The sequence below is a fragment of the Eptesicus fuscus genome, chromosome 4, assembly GCF_027574615.1.
Source record: "Eptesicus fuscus isolate TK198812 chromosome 4, DD_ASM_mEF_20220401, whole genome shotgun sequence".
NCBI classification, from domain to species: Eukaryota; Metazoa; Chordata; class Mammalia; order Chiroptera; family Vespertilionidae; genus Eptesicus; species Eptesicus fuscus.
The window spans coordinates 76,446,271-76,469,333 of NC_072476.1; the positions used below are offsets into that span (position 1 = coordinate 76,446,271).

The window sequence follows — 23,063 nt, forward strand, 5'->3', positions numbered from 1 at the left end:
ATCTGGCAGGGCTTGACGGGTGACCTCAAGCTGCACCCCTCGCCTGGTGGGGCTTGATGGGGACCTCAGGCCATGACCCCCCACCCCAGTGCTGGGCCAGGGGACCTCAGGCTGTGCCCCCCCGCCCAGCGGGGCTTGACAGGGGACCTGAGACTGCACCCCCCCACACCCGGTCACCGGGCTGGGGAACCTGAGGCTGTGGCTCCCCACCCGGAGGGACTTGATGGTGGTGGGGCTGGCTGGGTCTGGGTCTCACTCAATGGGGGTGGGGCCGGCTGGCTCTGGGTCTCACTCAATGGGGGTGGGGCCGGCTGGCTCTGGGTCTCCTGCATTTTCGAAGTGTGTGTGGGTGGTGGGCGGGGACTTGACTCTAGGTCCTGCGGCGCGCCCCAGACTCTGACAGGAGGGAGATTTTCATATACATTTTACTAATTTTCTTTCATCTCTGACACTTCTATTACAGAGAAAGGGCAAAAAGCAATATTAAAATATTTCCTCTAATTAATTCCCCTTTAATGTGCACAAATTTCATGCACCGGGCCACTAGTAAATAATAAAAGCATAATATGCTAATTAGACTGGAAGTTCTTCTGGACATCCTTCCTTCCGGACAAAGCCACAGCAGGTGGGGGCTGAGGCAGAGGTGGCAGAGGCCAGCGGCCAGGGCCAAGGCCCTTGTGCAAATTTCGTGCATCGGGCCTCTAGTTATAAATAATGATATAATGAATCATGCATCTCTACACACTTGTGTGAATATTTCTGTATTAAATATTAAAGATCAAAGGATATGAGCACTTAAAATTCAAGATATATTTCCAAACTGTAATCCAAAAACATTTTACTAATATATGCTTCTACCAACAAGACTCATAGTTGTTTTTAGTCATTCATCAATTAATTGCTGAGTTCCTACAAGCCAGGTGCTACAATTTAAGAGTTAATGATACACAATTCATGTCCCGAAAACACTTCACTTACATCTTAATTGTGGCATAATGACAAATTAAACAATAGTTATAACTCAACACTGCTATGGGAATATTGAGAAAGGGATACCTACAAACTTTCCAGAGAAAAGAGAGGGGTTAAGGGAAGGTATGCCACTAGAGGAGACATATAAGCAAAGTCTTAAGGAAGTCTGAATGTCAGAAGTAAGGGAAGGGCAGGCCAACTATAAGAAACAGCACATATAAAGGTAGGTCTTTAGATATAGGTAGAACATTAAAAGTTGCTATAGTAGTACTATAATCTATGGAGTAAAATTAATATTTTCCTGCCCGACCAGTGTGGCTCAATGGTTGAGCACTGACCTATGAACCAGGAGGTCACGGTTCAATTCCCGGTCAGGGCACATGCCTGGGTTGTGGGCTTGATCCTCAGTGGTGGGCATGCAGGAAGCAGACAATCAATGATTCTCTCTCATCATTGATGTTTCTATCTCTCTCTTCCTCTCCCTTCCTCTCTGAAATCAATACAAACATATTTGAAAAAAAATTTTTTTTCTGATTCTCTCTCTAACAAATTTCTTCAGGTACTTAAAAACACACTTTCAAATAAAAACATTTATTTTTTATTTCTTAAAGGAAGTTGTATCAGCTTTTAATATTGGAAGGCATTTAATTTAATTTATTTATTTTCGTTAATCCTCACTGGAGTATATTTTTTCCATTGATTTTAGAGAGAGTAGAAGGGAGTAGGTGGGGGAGAGAGAAGAGAGAGAAACATCATGTGAGAGCTACATCAACTGGCTGCCTCACACACGTCACAACTGGGGCTGGAAACCTGCAACCCAGGTATGTACCCTTGATTGGAATAGAACCCGTGACGACCCTTGGGTTCTGGGGCTGACACTCTAACTACTGAGAACACCATCCAGGGCCAAACAAAAACATTTAATAAGTCCGAAAGAGATCTCTATGTTTTAGAATGTCATCTAATATTTTGCCTACTAAAATATTAGAGAAAAGGATTAATTCTAAGAGAAAAAAATTAAAAAAAAGAGAATAGGAAATTATATTTAAAAATTTTCCTCTGAACACCAGTGAGGCGTCTGGGCACTGGTGGATGGAAAGAGGAGGAGTAGGGATCGGGGGAAGGCTCATTCCAAAAAAGGTGGGACCCAGAATATTTCAGCAGCCCAGGAGGCAGGGCCAAAGATATGATCTTCCCTAGGGCAGTGGAGGGAAGGGTGGAAGGGTGTTTATCAGGGATTGGTGAATTTGCTAAGAATCTGCCAGGCTCCTGGAACTCTAGCACAGCCTGAGGGGGAAAATTTTTTGTAAGAGTCAGCAGTGTAAATAACAAGATAGGAAGTTATGTTGGTTTAAATAAAAAATGAAATAAAACCTTTTTAGATCAATAACTACAAATAGTTATACTTTAGCATGAAAGAACTATATGAATATGAGCAGTAATTCAAATAGAAAAGTAAAGACTTACTGTTAACATGTGTGTGTCTAGTTCCGGAGGATCAATTAATCTAGCCACTGACTCCATAAACACAAAGAAAGCTATTACCATTAGAAAAAGTCCATTAATAAAGCCAGAGAGAATTTCTATTCGGCCATACCTAAAAATGTAGAATATATATTTAGAAAAGGAAATGACAAATAGTTTAAAAGTATAATATTATTACTTTCCAAATGAGAAAACAAGTCCAAATTTTCAACTACATAAATAGTAATATTAGAAAGTTACCAAGATTTTAAACATCATACTAATATGTTCCAAGGTACTTTCTGGACATATATCTGTTGAAATTTTATGTATTTATCAATATATAAATGTTCCCTCTTTTATACAAAGCCTTTCCTAATTTCTTAGCAAGAAGTTATTTTTCCTTTAAGCCCCTAATGTGCTCTGTATCTCTGTCACAGCACATAGATTCTGCTTTATACCAAAATCATCTGTATTTTTGGCTCATTTATCTTTCAAAATATAAACAGTTAAAAATAAGAGCTGAATTTATTAATCTATTTAGAGTAGGTCTTACCAAAATACCTTGTACCAACAGGGGATTCTTTTTTTTTTTTTGGTATTTGTTAATATAACCTGAGGTTTTTCCCCAGTTATTATTGTGGTCTTATTTTTTTTTTTAATTACTTTATTGATTAAGGTATCACATATTTGTCATCAACCCCCTCCCCCCGCCAACAGGGGATTCTAATATTTGTTGAACTGAATTATCCTACCTAACAATAAACAAATATGCAAATTGGCCGCACCTTCGCTACGCCCACCAGCCAAGCCACGCCCACCAACCAATCAGGACGCATATGCAAATTACCCCAACCAAGATGACGGTTAATTTGCATATCAAGACAGCATAGAACAGTGATGGCGAACCTATGACACGCGTGTCAGCACTAACACGCATAGCCATTTCTGATGACACGCGGCCGCATGCCGAGGATGAAACATTTACTATTCCTGAGGATGAAACATTTGTGAAATAATGTTTTTTCCTCAAAGTGACACACTACCCGAGTTATGCTCAGTTTATTGGCGAAGTTTGACACACCAAGTTCAAAAGGTTGCCCATCACTGGCGTAGAAAGAAGCGAAGAGCTGCAGAAGGGAGCAAAGCTGTGGAGAAGCAAGCAAGCCGGAGGGGTGGGGGGAGAAGGGAGGAGTGGAGGAGCGGAGGCAGGGTCGGGGGAGAAGGAAGGAGAGTGGGCGGGCTGGCGGAGAAGGGAGGAGCGGAGGCGGGGTCGGGGGAGAAGGAAGGAGAGTGGGAGGGCTGGCGGAGAAGGGAGAAAAGCAGGCGGGCTGGTGGAGAAGGCGGGGCGGGGGAGAAGGGAGGAGAGCAGGCGGGGCGGGGTAGAGTGCAGCAGGAAACCCTATTGCAGAATTCTTCCTGCAACGGGAACGCTAGTTCATTTAATGAAAGGATATTTAATGTATAGCCCCTTCATTTTTAATACTCTTAACAGCAAAGATGTGAATGATCATGTACATTCCATTGCCTCAAAGAAACATGTTGAGCTAAGAGCTCAATATTTAACTATTTGCTCTCTGCCTATAAGAGGGATTTGCCAGGGAGTACAATCTTGAGCTTACTGTCAATGAGTATTTATTAAATGTTTGGTTCATTTCCTCTTACATAGTTCAAATTAAAGGAAAACAAAACTCTGAAAAATTATTTGTATTAAGGGTGTGGGATGGGAATGGGGGGATGAGGACAAATATGTGATACCTTAAACAATAAATAAATTTAAAAAAAAAAGAATAATAAAATTTCATGTCCCTAAGATGGAATTTGCACTTAAGACTTTCATTGTACTACATCACCTTGATAGTGTACCTACCCATAGGAGAATATCCGAGTTGCTTTCCATCTACTCATTAGGGCAGCAAAAAGTCCCATGACCAAAGCAGAGCAGTCAAAGAGCATGTGAAATCCATCTGAGATCAGACCCAGACTATTGGTCAACACGCCATAAAATAATTCCACAAAGGTAAAAAGCTAAAATATTAAAAAAATATATATAGGGGAGTGTGTTGGGAAATACTGTTTCAAGAGAGTCACCAGAACTTAGTTATGAGGATTTTATCCCAATTAACCCACATTATAACCTTAATTGTACCCAATCTTTACTTGAAGATATAACTGCCTCTAGTTATTTAACTGGTATTTCTACTAAAACTGCATGTCATATAAATTGTAAGAAACTACACTAATCAGATATGTCCATCTCATAAATTATTTAAAAGGAGATGGTTTTATAGTTTTATTTATAGGTCTGTAGAACGCAATAAACTAAGCTTTAACATGTTAGCATCTGGTCTGTAGTGAGATCCTACAAGGAATAGATAACATCTTTAAAAGCTACTATATTTATTGATTTGAAACACTACACTAAACCGTTTCTAAAACGCCTCAAAAACTGTTTGCTTAAGTAGTCTGAATATAACCCTGTAATCTTCCTACTACTTAAGAGAAAATGTAATTTTAACCCATTTGTAATTACCAGAAATTTGGGAATTACTAAAATTATACCAGAATTGTCAGCATTAAAAGATTAAGCTTTTAAGATATACCATTTATATTTTAAAATCTTACCAGATTCAAACACAAGAAGTAAAAGATCTGCCTAGAGTCATTCTCCTCGAGAATCTGTTTTAGTGATTCCTTAATAAACCTAGGAATGGATTGGGAGCTATGCTGAAAAGCATCACCCATGAAGTTATAAAGAGGTATTCCTTCAGGAGAGTATCCAATTAGGGTACCTTTCTGTCCTCTCTTAGAGGGAGATGATAAGATGTTAGCAGCTAAAAAGAGAGAAAAAAAAGAATATTATAAAAGTTTAAAAGTTTAAGCTACCAAAACCCAACACAGTATCTGTCAGCACTAAATGCAAGCACTGAATAAATTTCCAAATTGAGTAAATGATGTAATCATCAGAATCCAAGAAGAAATTTGCTACGGAGAAAAACGCTTACACAAAATGAAGAATATAGCGCTCACTACCACTCCTCCAGACAGGACATGTTCAGTGCTCTCCTGGTGTGCTGCTCTGTTCATAGCCCGAAGCTGATCTGTTATTGGATGCGTCCAAAAATTTCCAAAAAGTAGAGCACTAATGAAAATGGTGAAGGATCCATAGCGGGCACATTTGTTAACTTCTATTTTGACTGAACAAATGGCATCGACATAGAAATCCAGGATCATGACAAAAAAGATAACCGTTGTGAAAGGTGTAACGAGAGAAAACCAAGACTCGACTTTACTCTAGAAATTAAAAAAAAATTGGGGGGGAAGGTCAATATTATACCTTATAAAGTTCGCATCTTTTAAGATGTTTACATTAATCCCTTTATGTATAACAAATGTTCTCATGATTCAATATGATTTGTAAAATGCCCAAATAAAGACCTATAAGATACTGGCACAATATTCCCCAAAGTATTAAAAACTAAAGCAGTTGGGTTCAATACTTTTTAAAATAATAGGTGACCCATAATCCTTGTGCCTAACATGTGGTGGGTATTAAATTATTTCAACTGATTCCTTTGAGCCATAGGCATGGGAAGGTATGTAAATATAATGGTACTTGATTTGATTTATCGATAAACAATAAAATTGAAAAGTTTTAAAAAACTACAAAGAAAAAGCAAAGATAATTTAAGCCACTTGCAACCTCAAATTGAAATAAAATACAATGTACCAAACTAAAATTTACTAAGTAATAACAATTCATTTTACTTATTACCAATAAATTCCTGATCTTACCTCAGTTGTCACAGAAAGAACAATGACCCATGGACACAAGAGAAGCACAGAAACAAGATGGGATAAAGCTTGAAGACGTTTGGCTCCACCAACATCTATAGAGAGCTTTCTGGAAGCTGTATGAAAACCAACTTTACAACACAAAGCCAGAACTAGCAATAATACTCCACCCTATGAGGAAAATTAGATAATTCTCATTAGAAATATACACAGTCCAATATTCAGGCCTTAAATATATAATATTTGAAGAGATGAACTAGTTTTTCCATATCCCAAATTACTGAACTACTTAAATGGCAGGCATTAATGTAAATTACTGGTAACTTATTTTAAACACTTTTAAAGTTATAGTTGCTGTAACTTTTCAGAATCTTTGATCCCATTAGCAACAAAGAAAAGAACATACCTTGTGATCTGCCACACCTAAGAAGGCAATGGCTGTGTAAAGCATATGAGTTAGAGCACTGTCATGATGTCCTTCAGCTAAGTGAGTTGGAGTAAAGGAAAAAATTGCAAATATTAACTCACTGCCCTGAAGTCCTTTTGGAATTTTTGGTACATTATTTTAGGTTGACTATAGACTCGTCTGGGGCCCCAAGCCTGACTACCCTCAATAGTTACCCTTAAAAATAATTTAAAAATTAATTTTGGGATATGACTAATAAGTTGGCTGATCTGTATTCTTTTTGTTGCCTCTAAAACAGTTACAATAGTGCCTAAGATATAGCTGTTAAATTTTAGTTCTTTTTTTTTGTTTGTTTTTTTATATATTTTTATTGATTTTTTACTGAGAGGAAGAGAGAGGGATAGAGAGTTAGAAACATCCATCAGTTGCCTCTTTCATACCCCCTACTGGGGATGCGCCCGCAACCAAGGTACATGCCCTTGACTGGAATCGAACCTGGGACCCTTGAGTCCGCAGGCCGACGCTCTATCCACTGAGCCAAACCGGTTTCGGCTAAATTTTAGTTCTTAACCTCCAGGAGACATATACATATATACTGTAAGTGGAACAAAGGGACAAGAGCAAGGACCCTCCCTGGACAACTCCTATCCATGGACTTGCTCTTTTAGAATGACTTTATTTATTTATTTATATACATTTTTATTGATTTCAGAGAGGGAGAGAGAGAGAAACATCAATGAGAGAGAATCATTGATCAGCTATTTCCTGCACACCCCCTACTGGAGATTGAGCCTGCAACCCAGGCATGTGCCCTGACCAGGAATCGAACCGTGACTTCATGGTCACGGGTTGACACTCAGCCACTGAGTCACACCAGTGGGGCTAGAATGACTTTTAAAATCAGTCCTAAATCTGTTTCTCAGTCATTGACCACATAGCCCTCATCAAAGCAAGCAAAAAACAAATGAGGGTGTGTGGAGACAGCTGTATTGCAAACATTTCAAAGTCAGGGCACCCTCTTTTATTGTAACAAAGTAAACTGATATAACTAAGAAGTTTTTGGGCAGTGAGTATCTGTAACCAGGAGACTAAAAAAATGGTGTTCTAAGTTCTGATAAATGGAGTAGGAAAAAAAAGATGTATGGATAAGAAATAAAACAAATTATATCTGTAGAGGAAAGTGAACAGACATATTTGACTCAAAAGTTGGGTTTACATAAGAGAGAATTGGGGGCTGAGTCAGAGATAATCATTTAGAGCAAGAGAGTGAATATCTAATTTAAAAACTTCCATGTTTCCATGCCTGTGTGTTGAGCATCTGCCCCCTAGTGGTCAGGGTGTGCCATAGCTATCGGTCGAACAGTTGCTTAGGCTTTTATATACCTACACTAATAAAAGAGAAAGATGCAAATTGACTGTACCTACACGACGCCCACCAGCCAATCAGGAGTGAGTATGCAAATTAACCCAGCAAAGATGGTGGGTTAATTTGCATACACAGGTGCGGAGTGAAGACTGAAGACTGAAGAGGCTTGGCTTCTCTGCTGTAGCTGGAGTGGAGAAGCCAAGCCTTGCTGTGGCCAGAGCAGAGCGAAGGCCTGGGACCCGGGTGCCGGAGGAAAACCGGTGCCGCCAGCCAGGGGGAGGAAGGCCTATTGCACGAATCTTCGTGCAACTGGCCTGTAGCATATAGATAATTGCCAGTGTCTTCTAAAACAACCATTTAAATTATTAAATTACAAGGGAGCAAATAGATTGATTTTGTTGAGTGTCAAACCATTTATTTAGCATGAGGTCAACGTAAAATACTTTTACTGTCCCTAAATTTCTGACAGTTTAATTCAGTCACTCCATTTCCCATTCTGCCAGTCTTTTATTTTTCTACAACAATAAATAACTCTGATCTGTTACAAAAGGATACGGTGTTCAGCCATTTTAGCCATGAGATCATCATTGTCGAAAAGCAATAGGCAGATCACAGCAATAATAAAAAAAGCAGCCCCCCTTGTCTGGAAATGAAGAGAATAATCTTAAGAATGGCATTTTTAAGAATTGATTTTTAAGACCATGATTATACAAATGCTAAAAAAATTTTTTTGCAAATAAACATTTAAGGTAAAATAACACCTGACATTAGAGCCCTTATATTGTACAATATAAATTTATAGTATTAACAGTAAGGTAATAGTAAAGAGCTCTAATAAATTCTGCAGGATATTTTAAGGGCACTTAAGACATAATAATGACAACGTCAATTGTCTACTTACTAATATGGCTAGCCATGTTACCATACACAAACAATTATTGTTCACAGAAATAATCTTTGCAAATGCTACTTTGCTTTTGATTGAAAAGCCCAAGTAGGTAAAGAATAATTAGTAAGAACTTAACAGTTAATTTATAATAATATCAATATTCTAAGTACCACTCCTCGAGAGGAAAGAATTAAAAAGCTATATTAAGAAAACTAGCAAATATTCTACTTATTACGTGTTACTACTACACTTGATAAATTATTACTGTGGTAGACATTTTGACAAAAGTCAGTATACATAAACCATACAATTTAAAATTTCATAATTTTTATTTAATCAGTATATGGCAACATCAACAACACTCAAATATGGAGAATGTAATCTAATCTTTTAGTAACAAAGAGGGCAACTGAGAATTTTGTAGTGCTTTGGTCATAACTAAGGAAAAAACCCACTGAGTCCTGGATAAATGCTGAGGTTCATTACTGACACGAATGAGAGGATATGCAAGATCTATACTCATTTCTGATTATTGGTGCAGCAAAATTTGTTTTTTTAAAAAATGTTTTGAGTCCTTTCTATTTCTTTTGTGAGTTGTTTTTTCCTATTTGCTCATTTCTGTTGAGGATTTTAAGCATTTTTCTTAACTGACTTATATTTTAAAGAAGTGTAAAGCTTTTTTTGTGTGGCAATTTGCTGCTGTTCGTTGTTTGCACAATGATTTCTGTTATATAAAAGCCTGTAATCATTATAAAGTTAAATGTATTGAATTTTCCCTTTGTGGTTTTTAAAATTATTTATTTTGCAATTTATTTTTCAATTACAGTTGACATGAAGTATTATATTAGTTTCAGGTGTACAACATAGTGATTAGATACTTATATACCTTACGAAGTGACTTTGTGATATTTTTCCTACTACTTTTATGCTTTTACAAATATCTTCCACCAAACTCTTCAATTCACTTGACATTTATTTTGGAGTACTGTATAAGTTAGGAGAGAAGCTTATACAATGCCATATGCTTTAATATTAATGATCCAATGTGGAATGTACAGTCTCTCACTCTATACTTGGCACATTACTTTGTTTATTTTATTCATCTTGTCTCCATTACTTAGCCTGAAAGTCTAAGGGGACTATTATACTTTATTTTTCCTTTCCCCTATAACTAGAATAGTGTACCGTGCATAGGAAACATTTAATTTGGTAAATAGAAATATTGCAGTTGTAAGAACTGGAATTATAGATGGATGACTCATTTACTAAAAATAAATAATACTTAAATTATTTAAGTTGAATAGGGATGCCTAGTTGGCAAAATGTTGTATAAATATTCATAAAAAATGTTCATCAAATTTTAAATAAAGTTCTTAGGTATTTTCCAAAAATGTCTGGGGATTAAAAACGAGGTGGGAAAGGGTTCAGGTACAGCATAAAGGAGATGTTTGTGGTGGTCAATCAGTTCTGTATCTTGATTGTGGCAGTAGTTACCCGAATCTACACATATAAACACACATATGAGTTATTTAAAATTGGTGAAAACTGAATAAGGTCTATGGATTATACCAATCTCAATTTCCTGGTTTTGACAGTATAATTGAGTTGGGTAAGAAGTTACTACTGAAACTGAGTGAAGGGCACAAAGACTGCTGCTCTACTATTTATGTAACTTCCTAGGAATATATAATGATGCCAAAAAGGTTGTAAGAAAAATGTAAAATTAATAGAAAAAGCCCTGCATTCTTTCAAATGTTAAAAGATACTATTTTGTTGTTTTAGATAACATTTCAAATGTATACTTTCAATTTTCAAGTAGCTAATAATGGAAAATTCTACCTTTGCTGGTCCTCCTCCAGAACCAGTGAACAAAACACTGAGTAGGGAGATGACAACAATATCACTGTGTTCAAATAGCAGCAAAGTCCTACAAGAATAAAACATATCAATCGTGAAATATATCTGATCTTTATAAAAAAGCATTAATTCAACTAGAGTGAAAGAAAAGAAATATTTCCCCTTGATTCATAACCCATCATGAGAAAAATAGGTACAGCAACTCTGGAAAATATGTTGGCATTATCTACCTTAGAAAGGATGAAGCTATAAATACTCAACAATACTACTCATAGAATTATATCATACAGTTTCTTGTATTTGTGTACTTGGGAACACTTATATAGATACCAGCACTGTTTGCAGTAGCCCAATATTGGAAATAACCTAAATGCCCACTGATAAGATAGATGATGTAAATTAGAATATATCCATTTAGTGGACTATATTATACAGCAGTAAGAATGAATGAAATTCCATGAGTATACTAATACAGAATTGTACACTTTAAAAGTCCTATAGACTGAATGTTTGTGTGCCCTCCCCCAACCTATTCATATGTTGAACCCAATCCCTAATGTATCCTAAAGGTAGAGTCCTCATGCGTGTGGTCCCTTATAAAAGAGACCACAGAGAGCTGCCTTGCTCCTTCTACCAAATACTGAATATATCTCACCTTGATCGTGAATTTCTCAGCTTCCAGAACTATGAGAAATAAATGTGTTGTTTATAAGACACTAAATCTATGGCATTTGGTTATAGCAGCCCAATGGAAAAAGTATGCTGCAGAAAAATACATGCAAGTAAAAAACTTGTAAAGTTAACCATTAAAAAGGAGAAGAAATATGGACATATATGGTAAAACTATAAAGAAAACCAAGCCCTATATATTTGTTGAATTGAACCCAATGCTATAGAAGTCATCGAAGCATTTGTATGTATTTTGACACAAATATTTTTTTCTGCATTTTAATTTCTTTATTGGTTAAGTTATTACATATTTGTCCTCATTCCCCCATTACCTCCCCACCCCCCCTCCCACTCCTGCACTCACCCCTGTTTGACACAAATATTTGACATAAAATCTAATGGAACAAAACTAATATTCAAAATGAAGAGCTATAAACAAGCATTCAAAATATAAATTTTTATTTACCTTAGTGGTCCACAAAGAGTGAGGCCAAAAAACCACAAGAGTGAAATGATACACCCAGCAACTGCATGTTTAAATATTTTGATCCACTATAAATGGAAACAAAACATTAAAAATTTCAGTCATAAATATCGAAAATCTTAATACACATCGGGAAATATAATAATGGTACTGCAAATATTTTAAAGGCTAAATAATTACATATTTTGAAATTAAACAGAAAATGTTAAGATCCTTTAACTAAATTTGAATTTGAAGACAGTATTCTGGTTTCCAGTAGTCTGTTGGATCTTGAAATCTTTTTCTATACAGTACAATTTTCTGTTCCCCCCCAATTAGTTCATCACTAATATACTAGGAACATTTAATATTTTAGTCTTTAAATTCTTTTCCATCAGAAATAGTAAGTGCTTCAATAATTTGAAAAGAGAGAAAAAAAGTTAAGATGTGGTTTAAAATAGTAATCCTATTTTTAAAAACAACCTTGGTCTCTAAAACAGAGGTACTTAAATTTGCCATTCTAATAAAAAAATCATGGCACAGATTTCCAAAAGCAAACATGTAATAGGGGATAACTACTATCCAAACAGGTGATAATATGAGAAGATTATGCAGAACGAAGGACATTTCTGGTATGCATCTTGAACCTCAGATGCCTAAAGGGAATAATGATAATGATGATGAGGGTGACATAGTATGTATTGCATACTCTATATGTTAGGCACTGTTTTAAGAATTTATATGTATAAACTCATTTATTCCTATGGAAGGGAGGTATTATTATTTCCATTTAACAAGTCAAATGACATTTATAATAGGCTCTGGGTCATGTCTCCATGTCTGACTTGTAAACCTTTCAGAATAAAGATCCTGTACTAAAAAAAAATTATATGCATGTTTTAAAAATGTTCTACCCTCTTCTGCATTTTTAAAAATTCCATTATCTTAGCACTTCATAGTTTATTCTTGTCGCTCCAATTCTGAATAGACAAGCTAACTCTGGGAATGTTCTGCTTTGCACTTAAATTACTCGTTAAGTACCGTAACCCTGATCAAGTAAAGAGCACTGTCATCTGGCCCACTGACTGGGAAGCAGCTAGGGAAAAAGGATTCAGCAAAAAACTCACCTGGTGTCTGGTAATACTTTTTCCAGAAGAAAATGGCTTTTGAAACAAAACCATAAGAAATGCAGTCCTGTGGATATTGAAACATTAATATATTAATCAATCATAAATACAAGATTTGGTTTTAAGTAAAGACACTTATTTTAGATAAATACATACACTATAACTTGAAAGGTATGTTAACCTCTAAAGAAATTATACTAAAGAACAATACTTGTGTGTGTGTGTGTGTGTGTGTTTAATTTTAGAGAGAGGAAGGGAGAGAGAAAAACATCAATGATTAGAGAGACTCATCAAGCAGCTGCTTCCTATAGGCCTGCTACTGGGGATCAAGCCTGAAACCCAGGCATGTGCCCTGACCCAGAGTTGACTCCTGGTTCATGCTCAACTAGTGAGCCACACTGGCTGGACAATACTTATTTTAATAAGGCAGCCACTGCAACATTTTGGGAACTCTTTTTTTGCATTTGCCTTCTGAACCAGTTCAAAAGCCACAAAAGAAAAGGGTATTTTTTCATACTTGAAATACCAAAGAAAACTCCAATCTTATCCAAAATTTAGTAATAACAAATCTTAATAGAAATGAAGTACTAATTGTATGTCCTTACCTTTTACTTTCCCAAAATAGTTATATAAAAATGCATACAAATATTGCTTAAAATTTCCTAGTCAAGTATCTCTTTCCATAATTATTACTAAAATTATACTCCCAGGAGTTTTTAACATATTTTTATTAACACAGAGGGTGATCACTATCAATCTCAAGTTCCAGAGAATCTTTATTTAGAGAGAATTTCTTATTATATGCAGAATAATGTTAAGTTTATACTATATAAGGACCCTGTACTTTGAAGGAAACATGTAGAGAACACAGTCCAGCATGGTTTATCTTAGAAAATAAGGAACATCTGTGCCAAGACAAGTCTCAGGTAACATTCTGCCTGCTGGAAGATTGGACTATACCGGTGGTATGGCTTGGGAATCCCTAGGGCCCCCAAGACCCTTTTAGGACGTCTATCTCTATACAAACTAATACATTATTTGCTTGCCTCTTATTTCCTCAGGGGTGTACAGGGAGCTTTCAGAGGCTAGCTGACATTAAGATACTGCAACAGATTGTTGCTGAAACAGAATGAGAATCTAGCTGTCTTCAATTAAGCAGAAATTTGCCAAACCCTCCTTAACACAAATGAAGGTAAAAGTCTATGTGGTTGGCAAGCTATTAGAGTACAACAATCCCTTTTGTTAAAAAAAAATTTCACCTAGGGATATGCTTATTGATTTTAGAGAGAGGGGGAGGGAGGGAGAGAAAGAGAGAGAGAGAAAGAGAGAGAGAGAGAGAGAGAGAGAGAGAGAGAGAGAGAGAAAAACATCAATGTGCTCTGACTGGGGATGGAACCTGAAAACCAGGTATGTGCCCAGATTGGGAATTGAACCGGAAACCTTTTGGTATACAGGACGACGCTTTAACCAATGAAGCCACATTGGCCAGGGCTTTTTACTTATTTATTTTTTAATCAATCTCTTTGTACTACTAATCTTAGGTATTCTATTTCAAAATATTCCACATAAAATTTCCTAAATATACTCAGTTAAAACAGGATTTTCAAAGAAATAAAAAACATTAAGGAAAAAAAGAACCATACACACTCACCCAAGCTTTAATATAAAAATGAACTGAACGATGTGAACTGCTTTTAGGAGATCATATGATTCAAAAAGTCCCACTGCCTTCAAGAATTTAGTGAAACATAGTAACACAATATATTTCGTGAATCTGAAAAATAAAAGCAGAAACAAGTTTCAGTATCACTGAAATCACAAGGAACTCTGTAATCTTTGTTTTTTCTTATTATATAGGTAGTAGGGATCATTATAAAAAGTTTAAACATACATAAATAAAAAAATGAAACAAACAAAAATCCAAAGAAGGGAAGCTAAAGTCCACAGAGTTAGCTAGGGTCAAGCCCATGTCTCTTTTAAGTATGCTTTTTTTAATATGTCACACAGAAAATCAGAGTTCATCCAAAAGATTTTGAAAGTTCTCATCCTCTAAACTGTTTCCAATTACACATTCACACTGGTCCACATGAACAATAAAATCATCTTAAATATGAAATAAATTGCATATTAGAATCTAAGATTAATTCAGTAATATTAACCCATTTAAGCTAGAGGGAAAAAATCAGAGAGGTAAGTATATTAACTATACTAATGCTATTTAAATACTCTTGTTGTGGTAGCAATTCATAATTAGCCAATAAAAATAATAGTTGAGCTAGAAATCCCTTGTTTATTCAGCTCCTAACACAGGGACTTGCATAATATGTGTTCAGTAAACATTTACCAAATGAAAAAGTGCTAACTCTACAATTATACTTATGTGAAACAGTAATACTTAGTACAGTAATATATATAGTGCAGTAATATAGTACATAAGAGGCATTCAAGCTTCTGGCAATTTAAACTACCAGCAACTCAGCCATAAATTCACAATAAAGAAAAGAATGGAATCAAGTAGAGGAAAGGTCAAAACCTCCTAAAGCTCTTAACTAGGTGTAAAAATAAGGCAACAGGATAGAAAACGTACATAAGGAACAACTGTCAACAAGATAGGGAAGAAAAAACAAAGAGCCCAGCTGGTGTGGCTCAGTGGTTGAGCATTGACCCATGAACTAGGAGGCGTTTCTATTCCCGTCAGGGCACATGCCTGGGTTGTTGGCTCAATCCTCTACTGTGCAGGAGGCAGCTGATGGATGTTTCTCTCTCATCATTGATGTTTCCATCTCTCTCTCCCTCTCCTTTCTTCTCTCTGAAATCAATAAAAAAAATATTTAAAAAGAAAAAAAGTTTCCTTGCATTATAGTGTTACTAGTTTTTAAGAGCTTGTTTATGACTAAAGATGTTAACCATTTCTCATACATTGCAAATGAAATGCCCTTTTTTGTTATGATTTTATTATTTTTTTGTTATTATTTTGGTGTTTCACTTTTTGGTTGTATCAAACTTATATATTAAATATAGTTAAATATAATCATGTTCTGTTTAAAAGAAAAAAAACAAACAAACAAAGACCAGGAAAAACAGTTACATTAAAAACCACAGCAGTCTAGGAAATATTGATGTCAGCCAAGAGTCTTGTACATTCCTCATGGGGCTATTTAGCCATTCTTCAAATATTCCTTGCATACTTTACTATATGCTAGATGCCAACGAGACCCAAGAGAAACCTGACAGGGTGGCTTCAGGTACAACCTACTCTCTTCCTGATGAAAGGTCGATATAGCTAGAAATCCTTTTACCTTTTTTTTTTTCCTGCCTTCAAGGGAGGGCTTCTGTCTAAAACTTATCTTAAGAAGGTTACACATTTTACAAGCCTGAATATGAAAGCCACACTTAGGAAGGCAGAGAGCAAAGACAAAGATTCTGGTTCCAAGGTTTCTTTAAAAAAAAAAAATCCTCACCAAAGGATATGTTTTTATTGATGAGAGAGAGAGGGGAGAGGAAACATCAATCAGTTGCCTCCCGTAAGTGCCCAACCTCGGAACCTTTTTGGTGCCCAGGACACCAGAACCAACTGAGCTACCCGGCCAGGCAACCAATGGTTTCTTAGATGTAAGGTTACGACTCTATTTGTTTAGAAAGCTCTTACTTTGGTTACTTACATCTAAACACATTTCTAGGTACTATCCAAGACACTAAATACATAAAAGAGACCCTGTCCTCCAGGAGTTAAGATCTTAGGTAGGCAGAAAAACAAGTATTTTGTGACTCAAGAAATAATAGAATTTAAAGGGCTAGATGTGGAAGCAACTATGTAATTGTTAATAATGAAAGCAAAGATCATCTTCAGAGTTTGAGATGTATAAATGCGCACACAAGGGCAAAGGAGGAATCCCGAAGCAAGAAAAAGGGAAGGGTACTTCAAAGTACAGAGAACAACATATGCAAAATGCTGGCACTACGAAGGAGCCATTGAAGAAATGATTGTATTTAAGCCCAGTTCCCCAGATTATGCTCAAAATGACCTGAAGTCACTAAGGAAAAGGTAAATTATCCTATCTAATAATAGAGTAACATGTAAATTACCATCACTCCGCTACGCCCACGATTGGGTGGCAGGAGGCTGGGGGGCAGGACTCGGGGTGGCCTATCTGGCCACTGAGAGGCACGGATCCGCTGCCACTGAGGGGGGCTACCCTGCTGTTGAGAGGCGCAGGGGGCGGGACTGTGCCTCTCAACGGCCAGATCCGTGGCTGCTGAGGGGGCCTACTGCGGACACCCAGCTGCGCCTCTCAACGGCAAGGTAGCCAGGTGTCCACGGCAGCCCCCCTCAGCGGCCATTGAGAGGCGCAGGGGGCGGGAGTCCCGCCCCCTGCGCCCATCAACAGCAGGGTAGCCCCCCTCAGCGGCCCCGGACCATCGAAAGTTGGGGAGCTGGGTGCCTGTCTGCTCCGGCACCAGCGGACAGGCACCCAGCTCCCCCGCTAAAAGCGAAAGCATGTAGGGGACCCTACACGTGCATGATTCAATCATGCACTGGGCCTCTAGTATTAATATATTAGTTTTAAGAAGATGGGAGCAATATGAAATTATTTCTAAATAACTTTTGTTTAATGTATTAACAAAACGTAAGAATATTGGCACTTTCAGCCAGGCTGGCACGGCTCAGTGTTTGAGCACTGACGTATGAACCAGGTCACAGTTCGATTCCTGGTCAGGGCACATGCCCAGGTTGCAGGCTCGGTCCTGAGTGTGGGGCGTACAGGTGGCAACCGATCAATGATTCTCTCTCATCATTGATGTTTCTATTTCTCTCTCCCTCTCCCTTCCTCTTTGAAATCAGTAAGAATATATTTTTAAAAAATGAAAATAAAATTTGGCACTTTCATGGCAAGATTTAGTCATATGGAACATTAAATACTTCTTAATATGTTACTATTATGATCTTTCTGATACTAATTTTCTTTATTCCATTTTTAATTCCCTTTTTAATAAAAAACAAAACAAAAGCACACCTGAGTAGCTGGTTGTTATAAAAGTTTTGTGGGTTTTTTAAAAATATTATTTTATTGATTTTTTACAGAGAGGAAGGGAGAGGGATAGAGAGAAACATCGATCAGCTGCCTCCTGCACACTCCCTACTGGGGATGTGTCTGCAACCAAGGTACATGCCCTTGACCAGAATCGAACCTGGGATCCTTCAGTCCGCAGGCCGACGCTCTATTCACTGAGCCAAAACGGTTACGGCTGTTATACAAGTTTTAAACAAAGTCATTCCTAATTTCCTTCTCATAGGTGACCAAATGGGTTCGTACATCCTTCCAAACCTTTTACTTTGCATCTCCATGAATTAATACACATCTTTTAGATACATTCATATATACAGAAATGTACATACTTTTGATATTACTATATGACTTTAAAAATAAATATTGAAGATATTTTGTTACCATATTAAATTAGAAAATTTATTTTCCAATTTTAAAAGTTGGATAGTTTGATTCTTAAAGTCTCAATTAATGACGTCTTCTTGTTGGGCTAAAGATGACACACTAGCTAAGTAGACATTCCTAGTTTATATTGCAGAGGGAAATAATGAACAGATTAATTTACTAAAAGGAAAGATGGGGGGGAACAGGAAAAGGAGGCTCTTGAACAAAGAAGTGACCCTTGAGACACTCACTGACTCTCTGGGCAACTACAGGGAGCCAACCCGCCTCCCCAAATCAAAAACCATTATTTGCCTTTAACTGTCTCATCAAAGATATCACTGGTCTTTTCTGTGAAGGATTAGAAAAACTCTGGTTCTATAAACCTGGAATTACTGAAATTTGGGTTTTGGGTTCAAACCTGTTTCTTAGGCTTTGACCACTGCAACAGCTCACAATTCTCCAGTTTAAAAAACAAACAAAGTCCTAGCTGGTTTGGCTCAATGGATAGAGCGTCAACTTGTGGACTGAAGAGTCCCAGGTTCAATTCGAGTCAAGGGCACATGCCCAGGTTGGGGACTTGATCCCCAGTAGGGGACATGCAGAAGGCAGCCGATCAATGATTCTCTCTTTCATTGATGTTTCTGTCTCTCCCTCTCCCTTACTCTCTGAAATCAATAAAAAATATCTATACTAATAAAAGGGTAATATGCTAATTAGGGCAGCCGACCACAGCTGCAGAGCTGCCAGCACGAAGCTCAGGCAGCAGAGCGCACGCACGGCTGTGAGGCCCATGGCTCAGGAAGCCATGGTGGCCGCCAGTGGCAGCAGCAGCGGGTGATTGGGCGGTGCCTTCCCCTGATTGGCCAGGTCGCCTCTGGCAGAGGGAGGCCAGACTGCAGCTTAGGCTGGGGGCTGAGGCAGAGGCAGTTAGGGGCGATGAGGCCAGCACGGGGGCAAGGTCGGGGCAATCCGGCTGGCAGGGGGGCAAGGTAGGGGTGATCAGACCAGCAGGGGCCAAGGTATGGCCGATCAGGCCGGCAGCGGGTCTAGGTAGGGGCAATCAGGCCAGGAGGGGGGCAAGGTAGGGGCGATCAGGCCGGCAGGCAGGCAGAGGCAGTTAGGGGTGATCAGGCAGAGGCAGTTAGGGGTGATCAGGCAGGCAGGCAAAGGGGTTAGGGGCAATCAGACAGGCAGGCAGAGGGGTTAGGTGTGATCAGGCAGGCAGGCAGGTAGTTAGGAGCAAGTGGTCCTGGATTGCGAGAGGGATGTCCGACTGCCGGTTTAGGCCCGATCCCACCGGCAGTCGGACATCCCCCGAGGGGTCCCAGATTGGAGAGGGTGCAGGCCAGACTGAGGGACCGCCCCCCCTTCCCTGCACGAATTTTGTGCACCGGGCCTCTAGTATATATTTCAAAATAAAACAAAACACAAACAAAAAAATACCTGTGTAATTGAAATACAATTTACTCAGGAAATATTCAAGTGTCTACTACATAGAAGCACTATGCGTGGGGTTTGGGATAACTGACTCCCAGTTCAATTATTAGGTGTGTGACGGTGGGAAACTTAACTTTTCTACATCTTAGTTTCCTGACCTGTGAAACAAGGATGCAGCTACTTAGTCTGTAGCACTGTGATAAGGGTTAAGTTAGAGGCTATACTCAAAGCATTTGGAACATAGGAGTAGCTAAAAAATGTTGGCTGTCACTCTGCACATTTCTGCAAAGGACTTATACATGCCAAAATAGAAATACTTAAAACAATTTATATTTGTGAATTCATGCATTAAAAAATCCACAATTAGCCCTAGCTGTTTGGCTTAGTGGATAGAGCATGGGCCTGTGGACTGAAGGGTCCTGGGTTCCATTCCAGGTAAGGGCACATGCCCGGATTGCAGGCTCCATCCCCAGTGGGGGGTGTGCAGGAGGCAGCCTATTGGTGATTCTCTCATCATTGATGTTGTATCTTTCTCTCTTCCTTCCTCTTTGAAATAAATAAAAAAATATGTATTTAAAAATCCACCATTAAAGGATTTGTCAATTAGTTTTTGTTGCAGATTATAACCAGTATTTGATTTTTTAGTTTTTATCAAGAAAAACTCTTGAAACCTGGAATCTATTCAAAATTCAACCAGTCCTGAGTTGAATTTGATTATGCAGTAAACTACAATAGGAGGGCAGCTCTGCTAAGTAAATAATGCAAATGAAGCAAAGGACTATTTCCAACATCAACCTAAGACTATCAGCTCTTGAGTAAATAACAACTTTAAACTGTTTATTTAAAAATAACTTCAAGTTTACAGAAAAGCTGCAAGAATAGTACACCCTTTACCTAGAGTCTCTAATTATTAAGGTATTGTCCCATTTGCCTTATCTCTCTCCCTAAATACAGGCTTAATTTTTTCTGAAGTGTTTATTTAAGTTACATACATTATGCTCCTTTACCCCTAAATACCTGTATTTCCTAAGCATATAGACATTCTCTGATAAAATCAGCAGGTACCGGCTTCAGGAAACTTAAACATTAATATGATAATTTAATCTATCGTCCATAGTCCAATGTTGTCAATTGACCTAATACTGTCCTTTTTAGCATTTTTCCTGTCTAGTACCAAATCCAGACCAGAATCACCTACTGCATTTAGTTGTCATGTCAGAGTAAACATCTGATATCTCCCTAAAATAGTTATTTATAAAATGAGTTGCTCAAAATAGATGAAAATATTAAACTTGTACTACAAAAATGCAGTTGATTTAAGTTGTTCCAGCATTTTGTGTTCTTTCCTTTTCACAAAACATAGTTGTAATACTATTCCTATGATTTCAAAGCATTTATCAAACCAACTTTTAAGTCTCAAAAGAACGAGAAAACCTTCACCTCATTAAAAACGAAGGCAATGAACACCAGTTCCAACCAAATCGTCGGGCCGTATTTCATGCATCTTTGACGCTCAGAACTCAGGACAGGTCAAGGACACACTTCAAAGTGGTCCCTGTCCGTCCCTCTTGAGGGGTCACTGGGAGTACTGGCGGGAGGGCAAAGAGGAATTTTCACTTTTCACTCTGAATTTCTGTACTGTGGATTTTTTGACAACGAGCACACATAACTTACTTAACAATACAATAAACCATGCAAGGAAAAGAAACCCAGATGGCGGGCTGGATTCTTGACGTGTGGAGTCACTGAACTTCCAAGTTCACCTGTTTGTACTTTGGTTTCTTCCCCCGAAGATTTGATGGTGACAACTTCCCCCTAACTTACACTGGAAGATGTCAGAAAGGTTAAGAAGTCACTAAGCTACTATTTTAGGGAGAAACAGCAACAGAAATACGTCTCTTGGATCAGAAAAACCTGTCCCTGAGCGGACCGGCAGTTCTCCGGTAAGCGGTCTGCCTGAAGCCTTCCTGACTTCAGACCATTCATTCTGCAGCGGGGCCACAGGAGCCCAGGGACGCCGGCCGCAGCCCGGGAGCGGGGAGCCGGAGGGCTCGGGGCACGTGCCGAGCCCAGGAGGCGCTCCGGGCTGTCAGGGGTCGGGAGGCGCGCCGGTCCCCGCGCGCCCGGGGAGTCAGGGCAGCGGCGGGGAAGGCGTGTCCGGGCGGCCAGGCTGTCGTCCGGGTCCGCGAGTGAGCGCCCGCGAGCGCAGGCACGTGGGCAGCCCCTGGCGTGGGCCGGTCCCTTACCGAGCGCTGGGCACGTCCACGGGACCGAGGCGGCCGCCACTGCCGCCGCCGGGGCCGGCTAGCACGTCCCCGCCGTATTTCTCCTCCATCCCGGGCTCAGGAGCCGCCGCCGCTGCCCCCGCCGCGCGGTCTCCTCATGTCTCACCGCTTCCGCGGAACAGCGGGCGCAGCGCGTCCCGCCCCCATGGCAGCGGCCTCGTCGGTTCCCGCAGGCCGGGCCGCCGCCGCCCCGGAGCCGCCTCGCTAGCGCGATCGCGTCGGGACTAGGCCGCGGGCAGTTCCGGCGGCGCCGGGCTCCCGGGAGGTGCACCGGCACGGACGTTGCCAGGCCACGTCATCGGGCCCAGCAGCCTCCACTCCCGGGGGAGTGCCCGACCCCGCGCCTGCGTACAAAGTCCTCGCTGCCCTGCCCTCCCCTAGGCCCCGCCCACTGCGGGGTGAGGGACTCGGGGTCTCGCTCCGCCTCTCCCGCCGCCGCGGCGGGCGCGCTTACCTGGCCCTGCAGCGCCGCCTATGGGCCGTCGGGGATACAGCGGAGACTTGTCGCGCAGAGGGAGGACCAGGCCTTATTTGGGTTATTTTTCTGTTGCTAAGATGCTAGGAACGTGGCTTCCTGTGTCTTGGTGTGAATCCCAGTCCTGCCACTTAATAATTGTGTCCCTTGGGCTTTCTGTACCTCGATTGTCTTATCTGTAAAATAGACGTAGTAATGCCCGCATCATAGGTTTGTTGGGAGGATTGTATGTGTTAATCTGTGAAGACTGTCTGGAGCAGTGACTCGAATATAGTAATCAATACATTCTTATTGCTCAGGGAAATTTGAGGAGAAAAGGGGGTTCGGAGCGGTGTAAATTTTGATTCGTTCACAATCCTCTACTTAATTTTCATATACATAAGGAGTCTTAGTAACAAAAGAATGAGAATCGCAGTCTCTACCTGG

General features: G+C 39.4%; 1 protein-coding gene across 3 annotated transcripts in view; it reads right to left on the minus strand.

The window, feature by feature from the left end:
* The window catches only part of SLC30A5 (solute carrier family 30 member 5), a 31,772-nt gene extending 9,304 nt beyond the window's left edge, over positions 1 to 22,468 (minus strand). The window contains exons 1-12 of one of the 3 annotated variants that reach the window (XM_054715196.1): positions 22,269 to 22,468; positions 14,660 to 14,782; positions 13,009 to 13,075; positions 11,885 to 11,970; positions 10,732 to 10,819; positions 8,559 to 8,646; positions 6,638 to 6,714; positions 6,232 to 6,402; positions 5,442 to 5,730; positions 5,062 to 5,270; positions 4,307 to 4,464; positions 2,440 to 2,569 (exon numbers count right to left, since the gene is read on the minus strand). In XM_054715196.1, the coding sequence (XP_054571171.1) occupies positions 2,440 to 2,569; positions 4,307 to 4,464; positions 5,062 to 5,270; positions 5,442 to 5,730; positions 6,232 to 6,402; positions 6,638 to 6,714; positions 8,559 to 8,646; positions 10,732 to 10,819; positions 11,885 to 11,970; positions 13,009 to 13,075; positions 14,660 to 14,782; positions 22,269 to 22,309 (1,527 nt within the window). In that variant the 5' untranslated portion in view covers positions 22,310 to 22,468. Of the gene's footprint in view, positions 1 to 2,439; positions 2,570 to 4,306; positions 4,465 to 5,061; positions 5,271 to 5,441; positions 5,731 to 6,231; positions 6,403 to 6,637; positions 6,715 to 8,558; positions 8,647 to 10,731; positions 10,820 to 11,884; positions 11,971 to 13,008; positions 13,076 to 14,659; positions 14,783 to 21,317; positions 21,684 to 22,123 lie in introns of those variants that run through there. The other 2 variants (XM_054715195.1, XM_054715197.1) reach the window with 2 other exon arrangements.
* Between the last annotated feature and the right edge of the window lie 595 nt (positions 22,469 to 23,063).